The following is a 9,366-nucleotide window of genomic DNA, read 5'->3' on the forward strand; positions in this document are numbered from 1 at the left end:
TTTTTTGAAGGATTTTGGACAGATATTGTAATCGCAATAAGCACGATTAATGGTCTCTGGTTTTGTGGCCAAAATCAATCAAGCATTATACATTTATATTCATTTTATACTAACAATGTTAACGTCTTCTTGCAGCAGCAGGCGTTAAATGAAAGGCAAGGACAAAGGACAAAATAATAAATCTTTGCTCAAAATCATGACAAATTCGAAACAGTGATTTGCATAAGACGCTGTCTTTCTCTTGGACACTGGCTGAACCTGTGACCTTCCAGTCATGGTATGGTCCATGACCCACCAGGCCATGTATGTACAGTATATGTATTATTTACATCCATGTCCATCCATCTCCTCAGAACAACAACCTGGAGTCTGGGATGACTCCTCCAGCGCCCCAGCTAAAAGCACAGATTAGTCCTCTGGCCAACATGTTCAACTCAGAGCCCAGGTTCCCTGTCACCTCCCCTGTCACCTCCTCCTCAGACCACAACTCAGGTACTCTAAAACACAGCATCTAATATATGACACTTTTATACATATAATTAGATTATCTATGTAATAATAATAATAATAATAACTAGAAATGCACTCTGTCGAAGTGCCAACTTGTGCCTTGCACACACAAGTATGTCTATTACAACTGCTGTTCTAAATCCTTTAGACCCGTTATTGACCCCATTGTCACCATCAACAGCCAATAAGGGACCACCATTCTTAGCCACATACCTTAGTTATGTCATTAAGAATGGTGGTCCTCCATTGGCCGACGGACTACACCGACATACGCAGCCGATTACAGTACTAATTACAGTAGCCAAAGACAGTTTACATGGGGGGCAAGAGGTGTGTCTTTCAGCTCCAAGTAGGCAGAGATCTCTCTCCCCCTCTCTCTCTCTCTCTCTCTCTCTGCCACTGTGTGGAGGCTCCAGCACAGTTGGAATGCTTAGCGTGTGCTTGGTGCCACTGTTTACAGAACTTAATCGCTCATCAGTGAGGATGCTCACATAATTACAGTATATTTATCATGCTCGGTGTAGATACAGTAGCTCTTTATTTTTCCCTCTGATAGATAGAGGAACATTTACAATAGGTACATTTATAATAGATATTTTTTATCTTTTTTTTCTTTTTTATGTTCTGTTTATAATTTTGTTCTTTTTTACAAATAAGTAAATTGAGAAATAAAAACAGAGTGACAAATACAAAAAACTAAAACACACACAACAACAAAACACAAACTCCACATCAAGACAGCCAAAGAACATTCAAAACACAACAAAACAAAACAATAAAAACAATAATAGATCATTTCTAATTAAAAACATCTACATAGCCTTCTCAGTAGGCCCTACTGTATATGATGGATATTCATCCTGGTGACCTTCTCAATAAGCAGATAACAGCAGTATCCTCCTGACTCACATGTCTGTTATGTACTTTGCTTTCTCCAGACCAGGGAAGTATTGGGGAGGGCAGTCTGTCCAGGTCTGTCTCCCAGTCGTCTGGCCTCAACTACGGCAAGAAACCCCGGGTTCGGACAATCTTTCCCCACACAGCTGGCAACAATGACACGTTGCTCAGCTTTGATGATGGGGATATCATCATCTTGCTCATCCAGGAAGAGAAGGATGGTTGGCTGTACGGCGAGCTGGAGAGGACAAAACAGTGAGTTTTTTATTTTTGTTACCAGTAATGCCAAATATCATGCCAAAATCTGTGCTCATGCAGTTCATAATAATGGTGCAACAGCCAACAGTACGGTCCATCTATTGTGATTATCCATTGTGTTGACACACAAATCCTCCTGTCATATGTTTATGGCCGTAGAGCTGTATATATCTATAACTTGCATTACAAAGAGATGCAAAAGCTCTATTATAGAATGCAATTGTGGCCATGTGTTTTCTGTACCACATATATCACTTCTACAGCTACAGAAATTCATGAGATTTGTGTCATCCTTCCACCCTAGACCTCATGATGAGGGTGGATGTACTTTCCTTCTAGCAAACATGCATATGGGAATTTTTAACATTTCTGAAGTTGCAATACTAGTTCTGGCCTTGTGTTTGTTAATATTTCGCTGCACTAATACATCATGACTGAAAACACAGCACATCAGGTATGTCTGACATGACAGTCAGAGGGTGATTTACAGTGTCTCAAAATAGCCAATCTAAGATGACAAAGTGTTGTGCTGCAACTCCTTGTGAGCTTGTAGAATTTCCAGTGTGCACCGCGGCACGCAAGCATGTATAAATCAGGTAACAGCATCTGCTCACTCTCGCTCTCTGTCCCAGTTCGATCCCGGGCTACCCCGAGAGTTAGTGTCGAAGCGTTCTTGAGCAAGATGCTGAACCCCTAATTGCTCCCAATGTGCAGGTTGGTGCCTTCACTTGTTGGTGCCTTCATATGGTTTCCTCCGCCATCGGTGTATGAATGGGTGAATGTAATGCACAATCTATGTAAAGCACCTTGGATAAAGGCGCTATATATAAATGCACCATTTACCTTTGTCTCTCTCTCTCTCTCTCTCTCTCTCAACAAGCACGAACATACATATGTTATAACTCACTCTGTGGGATGTGATTCGTTTACTTACTTACTCTGACAAGTTATTATAAGTGATGATAAAGAAAGCTCCACAGGAAATTGAAAATGTCATCCAGGGAAAAAGTAATTTGCTCAAAGCCACACCTGCATTCAAGAGGCTGTGATTCAGGCAAGCAGCCACAGAAGAAAATAATCAGGCACTAAATAACACTTTCCTGCTTTGTTTTGCTGGTATTGCTGGGCAAGGACGTTGCACAATGGTCTTGGCTATGGTTTTTCAATTGAGCAATTTTACAACAGAGGGCCTGAACTTGTTACTCTCCGCCGTGTGTGTGTGTGTGTGTGTGTGTGTGTGTGTGTGTGTGTGTGTGTGTGTGTGTGTGTGTGTGTGTGTGTGTGTGTGTGTGTGTGTGTGTGTGTGTGTGTGTGTGTGTGTGTGTGTGTGTGTGTGTCACTGTGTGTGTGTGTGTGTGTGTGTGTGTGTGTGTGTGCCCATAGCACTTACCCTACCCCCTTAGATAGCATTTATGTAGACTTAGATAGCATTTGATACAGACTTATAGCATGTTATGTAGACAGCACTATAATTGCATTGTATGTAGTCATAGCACGTCATAGTACATATGTATAGCATAGTATAGTATATGTATAGTTTCATTATATAGATATTCCACTGTTACTTTCTTAGCTTACGCATGTTTCATGATAAATGCTTTTTATGTGATGTATTCCCATGCTTTTCTTTTCTTGCTTAATGTAAATCGCTCTGGATTAAGAGCGTCTGCTGAATGCCTAAATTGTAAATTGTGTGCGTGCGCACGTCTAATCTGGCATACTATTAGGCCAATTAATCAGCATCATATTTCAGGAGGTCAATAACAGCAACAAGAAGTAGTTTTGTTCTTAAATGTTTTCCAAGTGAGATTGTTAATTATGTTTTATAATTGTTTTTTAGGCGGGGTTGGTTTCCTTCATCTTACTGCAGACCTCACACTGAGACAACAATCTCAAATAGGTAACAAAACAATTATTTTAATCAGGTTTGATTCAGCACAGCAAATTGAACGGCAATGGATTTGAGTTTTTTACTGTGACAGAATTGCATTTTTGTTACAGCAGCAATTTGGGCACTCCTGTAAGACGTCTCAGCGTGGCCAGTCTTCCAGAACAGGAAGAGGAGGAGCCAGTGTTGCTCCCGCCCCCAGACTACAGTGATGACCCGCCCAGAGTCCGCCCAGTGGTCCAGTCTACACCATCGCCAAAAAACACGGTCGGTTCCTTCAGCCCCTATGGAAAACACGCACGCACGCACGCTACGCACGCACGCACGCACGCACGCACGCACGCAACCACAACCTAGTTTCACTGTTTTCATATGGGGTACAAGAGCAACTCACATGTTGAATAATGTTGATCATTAACAATCAAATTGTTTCATTTCAAAACACTTTCAATCATGTGTCGCGCAATGCATGCATGTTACACACACCAGTGTGTTTGGTTATAGACAAAGGGAGAGGGAGAGGGAGAGGGAGAGGGAGAGGGAGAGGGAGAGGGAGAGGGAGAGGGAGAGGGAGAGGGAGAGGGAGAGAGAGAGAGAGAGAGAGAGAGAGAGAGAGAGAGGGAGAGGGAGAGGGAGAGGGAGAGGGAAAGGGAGGGAGAGAGAGACTTAAATAATATAAGCCATCTGAAAAATGCTCCCTGCCAGGTTTGTCTCTATTGAAGATTGAAAAGAGGGATAGGGGATAGAGAGATAGAGTTAGAGAGAGAGAGAGAGAGAGAGAGAGAGAGAGAGAGAGCGAGAGAGAGAGAGAGAGAGAGAGAGAGAGAGAGAGGGATAGAGAGAACAAGGGTATATCCACAATTAGGGCCCTGCGCCATCATAGCTGGTTGAGAGTGAGTGTTCTCAAAGCATTACAAAGATGCCCAGAACACCGAGATGAACCTGTGTAGTTTATGGCTGCTCCAACAGTAGGGGCAACATTTAAAAAAAACGGAATGTCAAAATATCCACCGTGGTAGCTGAGACCAGAGCCATTGAGTAATGGTTGAGACGAAGCAGTGAAAGGTCCTGAAACATACATAACGTCAGTCTTACCCAATACCCAATCTTTCTGTTTTATGAACAGCTGTACTTTATACCTCATACTAAGCATTTAAAGTATCTCTTTACATTACATCTTTGTAATATTAGTGTTAGTAAAAAGCAGGTAAAAGAGTAACGTTTGAGGCAGACTAACATCAGTCACTCTACCGTTCACTGTAGTAGAAGAGATGCGCCTGATGAGGGTTTAAACCCGCAGCTACGTCGAGTGCGCCTACAGGAAATACGTAAGACCCGTTTTTGAATTCGTCTATAGGCTCACTCTCAATCAGCTCTCTCACACACATACTGTACATGCACACACACACGCACGCATGCACGAACGCACGCACGCACACACGCACGCATACACGCATGCACGCACGCACGCACGCACACACACACACACACACACACACACACACACACACACACACACACAGTCACTTAGAGCTTACAGATGTAAATGTGTCCAAGGCAGTGTTTTTGTGACTCCTGGATGTAATCAGCCCAGTGTGCACTCTAATTGACTTGAGTGTCTGCAGAGGGCAATTAGCTTAGTTTATGATATTGCACAATAGTTTCTTATGATACCTAATTACTGAAAATAAGATGATGAAATATTAAAGATGAGCAAAGAAAACATATTATCGATTTGTGATTAAAAGCTTGAGGTGTACAGTACAAAACATCTCACCTAAAAAAACTGTAAGTCTGTTATCACAATATAGATGAAAAGCAACGACATTACATTACAGAAACTAAGTGATAATAATCTCACTTTAGGATCCAGAGATCAGTGTTCATGCTGTATCTGTTCACACTAACCTGAATAAATACTGTTCGTCTCACCTATAATTCAACAGATAATGAGTCAAGGAAACACCCACACAGAGCCTGATTCAATCATATCTACACTATTATCTATCACAGCATCTCTTAAGAGTTCTTTACAACTTCAATAAACAAACATTTATCACTCTGATTACTTCACAATGATATCCTCTCAGTCACATCTCAACCGCACACACACACACACACACACACACACACACACACACACAAAGAGCGAGTAAGAGTGTCCCTTGTTCACCAGCCTTTCTAGATTTTCTAGATTCCTGACTGTATGAGGTCTGTGAGGTCATGTACGTGTTGTATGTGCAAGTTTTACATGCTGTTGAGGTGACTGGCATTGTTGACGTGTACTATATCAAGTTATGAAAACCTGTCTGGTGGCAATCACCACAGCTGGGAGAGAGAGAGAGAGAGAGAGAGAGAGAGAGAGTGTGTGTGTGTGTGTGTGTGTGTGTGTGTGTGTGTGTGTGTGTGTGTGTGTGTGTGTGTGTGACTGTGTGTGTGTGTGTGTGTGTGTGTGTGTGTGTGTGTGTGTGTGTGTGTGTGTGTGTGTGACTGTGTGTGTGTGTGTGTGTGTGTGTGTGTGTATGTGCGTGCGCATCGCGCGACACACGATTAAAAGTGTTTTGATTCTAGAATTAATCAATTTGATTGTTAATAATCAACATGATTCAACATGTGAGTTGCTCTTGTACCCCATATTAAAACAGTGAGACTAGGGGGTGTGTGTGTTTGTGTGTGTGTGTGTGTGTGTGTGTGTGTGTGTGTGTGTGTGTGTGTGTGTGTGTGTGTGTGTGTGTGTGTGTGTGTGAGGGTGTGTGTGTGTGTGTGAGTGTGTGTGTCACACATCTAGGCCATAGCCTAGAGGAAGCTTTATGGCCAAGCTCATTCAATATCAACCACTACAGTACATACCATCTCAGAGCTTGGCTATAGGTGCAGACTATTTGTTTTTATATTTGGCAGCCTAGGGCATGCCACAGACTGGTTGTTATAGAGACAACCACCAACAACATTAAGGAGGCAAAAAGGCTGGCAAAGTATTGTGGTGTTTCTGCAGCCGGCTATATGCCACAGACGCTGCTACTACATAGATAGTACTGAATGACATGTCTATTGTATCACGAAAACATGTGCCATGATTTTGTAAATGTAACCTTACTGCACCTATTGTGTGGACATAAATAAATGGTTAAAATGTGTGTGTGTGTGTGTGTGTGTGTGTGTGTGTGTGTGTGTGTGTGTGTGTGTGTGTGTGTGTGTGTGTGTGTGTGTGTGTGTGTGTGTGTGTGTGTGTGTGTGTGTGTGTGTGTGTGTGTGTGTGTGTGTGTGTGTGTGTGTGTGTGTGTGTGTGCGTGCGCGCGCGCATGTTATTCTGTTGCATGCACTGTATCTTTACAAGTCCTTTCCTCTCTTTTCTTAAAAACAGATTTCACTTGTCAATGGGAATGGAAAGGCTGCCTTTCTAGGGTGAGTGACCAGACATACTGTAACTAATTACAATCTAAATGTATTCTACACATAAGTATGTAAGAAATACTATATGTATCTTATCCGAAAGGCCTTTGTATTTCAATTTGGAAATTGTATTTTATTTTCTTACGTTTTCTTTTTGTTTTTTTTGGATTGATTGAGAGTTGTTCACAGTGCTTACAAGGGGACACGTCCTCATTGACAAAACAATAAATAAATGATATGTCGTACTTAACGAGAAACTGGAATAGATCATGAGGAAGTAAGAGGTGAAAACAACACCAACTTTCCGTTTGTTGCTATTCTTTGACGATGGAGGCATGTCCCATGAGATGGCATTGAATGCTAACTTTGATTTTGACTCTGCAGAGGTGGAAACCCCTTCGCCACTGTCAAACTAAGACCTACAGTCACAAATGACAGATCAGCACCAAACGTCTAACTCAGCAGGGCAGGAAGAGACTCACCATTACCATCATCATCACAAGTCAGAGGAATCATCTCACATGGGCCTCTGGTCTGCATTCAGAATCTCGTCCCAGACCGACGTCCAGTTAACCTGTATGCTAGTCTTGCTCACCACGACCTGTTCTTTTTTAATGAACTTTGTTTATTATTATTCTTTATACATAAATCAACACTAATGTTAAAGTACTTGAATGTGACACTGTCAGTCCTGTTCTAATCATAGAGGTCCATTCTACTTTGTAAAAACACATGCCACAGCATGTGGTACATTTACAGTAGTAGCTAAAAAGCCACCAGATTAAACTGCGGAAGCACCACTGAGTGTCCTAGAAAGCTTTGCGACATAGAATTAACAATCATGCATTCCCTCTATACCAAATCTCTTTGCTGAAAATAGCCAGTCTACAAGCCCACAACCCGTCATGTTGCGACCGTTGTGAACCTGTAGGTCTGCTATTTCACCAAATGTTCGCCAATTATGACATGCCCAGAATATGGACACAAGATTTCATGTTGTTATAAGCAGAAATCTGCTATAACAGAGAGAAAGATTGCTGGCACAGAAATTACCTTTTAGACTAGGGGGAGGTGATCCTTATGCTTTTGATATAAGGTGAGCCGCACAGTGTCAAGAATATGCAGTTTCACTCCAGCTGAACATTCTGTCAAACATGTTTATTAATAATTACGACAAGTAAAACCAGAGGGAAAACTGGCATGACTGGACATTGCTGCCTTAACTAAATGATGGTGGACGATGGTGAAACAGAGCAGCATCCCGGCTACCTTCCAGACTCGGCAACAAGTGGATTATTTTTATTTTATTTTTGTCTTCTTTAAGAATGTATTCAAGTTGTGAGAATGAAGGGAGAGTGACAAGTGTTGGGAAAAGGGCTTGTAGTTTGAGTGTGGTTGTGTTTATTTCAACAAGAACATTATCTCTTATGTGACCAGTTTAAAACAGCCTATTTATATACAATTTATATTCTCCAGAGGTATTTAAAACAGAATATGTATGCAATTGTCCACTCAGAGGGAGTGTCCCTCTCAATAACAGATGTTTTTAGTCAAGAAATTGGCAATTATGCTCGATCTGAGCCATGGAAAATGAAAACTATTGATTTTGATTTGCCATTGACTTTTAGAATGTATATCAAAAGGGTAGATTCACTTTATATTTTTCACTCTTCTTGTTTCTACAGTCATTAAATGTTGGGTGCCTTTGTTTGCTTTTCACTGTAACCTGTAGCTGTTGTTGTGTACTGTACAGTGCACACTGTTAATGCAAATCACAGATGTACAGTACCTGACTGCTATAGACATGGCATCATGTATTCAATATGGTGGACAGTGTTTGATACATAAAAGGTATGACATTGTTCGTGAGGAGAAGAGATATTTTTTAAGTGGTGCAAACCACTTCCTTAAGTGAGTATGTGTGTGTGCGGGTTCCTGCCTGGCTGGCTGGGTATGTGTGAGCACGAAAACAGCATGGTTGTAACTCTGTCATTTCTCAACCGTTTTGAACGCGGGGCGGCTCGCCGGAATCGGGCCGGCACCCTGGGTGCGTTCCTGTGGGTCTGGAACTCCCTCCCCCCCCGGGGACCCCCACACGGAGTTGCACCACTTACTTCACACGGGTGTGATTTTTTTATTTTTTGCCTTACATTTGGGGAGAAATTACAGAATGTAATGTCAACAACCCGGAGAAGAAAACTGCAACAATAAACTCATTATCACCGGGTCACCGATTTAAGTCGCCGAATAGATTTTATCAACATAGTTATATTCTTACATGCTTTTTTTCAATATGTACCTTGGCACTGTGTTGACTAATGTAGTCTTTTATTTCCCAATAAAAATATATAAAAAAGGTTGGCTATTTTTGTGGCTTAGGCACACGTGCGCGTGCACGCGTTTCTGTTTAATTGAATGTT

The 9,366-nt window shown here is 41.7% G+C and overlaps 1 protein-coding gene across 2 annotated transcripts in view; it reads left to right on the forward strand.

The window, feature by feature from the left end:
• baiap2l1a (BAR/IMD domain containing adaptor protein 2 like 1a) overlaps positions 1-9,277 on the forward strand; it is a 27,610-nt gene extending 18,333 nt beyond the window's left edge. Inside the window, exons 9-15 of one of the 2 annotated variants that reach the window (XM_083786979.1) lie at positions 354-492; positions 1,449-1,662; positions 3,506-3,565; positions 3,667-3,820; positions 6,918-6,958; positions 7,331-7,944; positions 7,976-9,277. In XM_083786979.1, the coding sequence (XP_083643105.1) occupies positions 354-492; positions 1,449-1,662; positions 3,506-3,565; positions 3,667-3,820; positions 6,918-6,958; positions 7,331-7,403 (681 nt within the window). In that variant the 3' untranslated portion in view covers positions 7,404-7,944; positions 7,976-9,277. The remainder of the gene's footprint in view (positions 1-353; positions 493-1,448; positions 1,663-3,505; positions 3,566-3,666; positions 3,821-6,917; positions 6,959-7,330; positions 7,945-7,975) is intronic. The other variant, XM_083786980.1, reaches the window with a different exon arrangement.
• The last annotated feature ends 89 nt before the right edge of the window (positions 9,278-9,366 follow it).

The sequence above is a fragment of the Protomyctophum parallelum genome (assembly GCF_964188405.1).
Source record: "Protomyctophum parallelum genome assembly, chromosome: 17".
Lineage (NCBI taxonomy): Eukaryota > Metazoa > Chordata > Actinopteri > Myctophiformes > Myctophidae > Protomyctophum > Protomyctophum parallelum.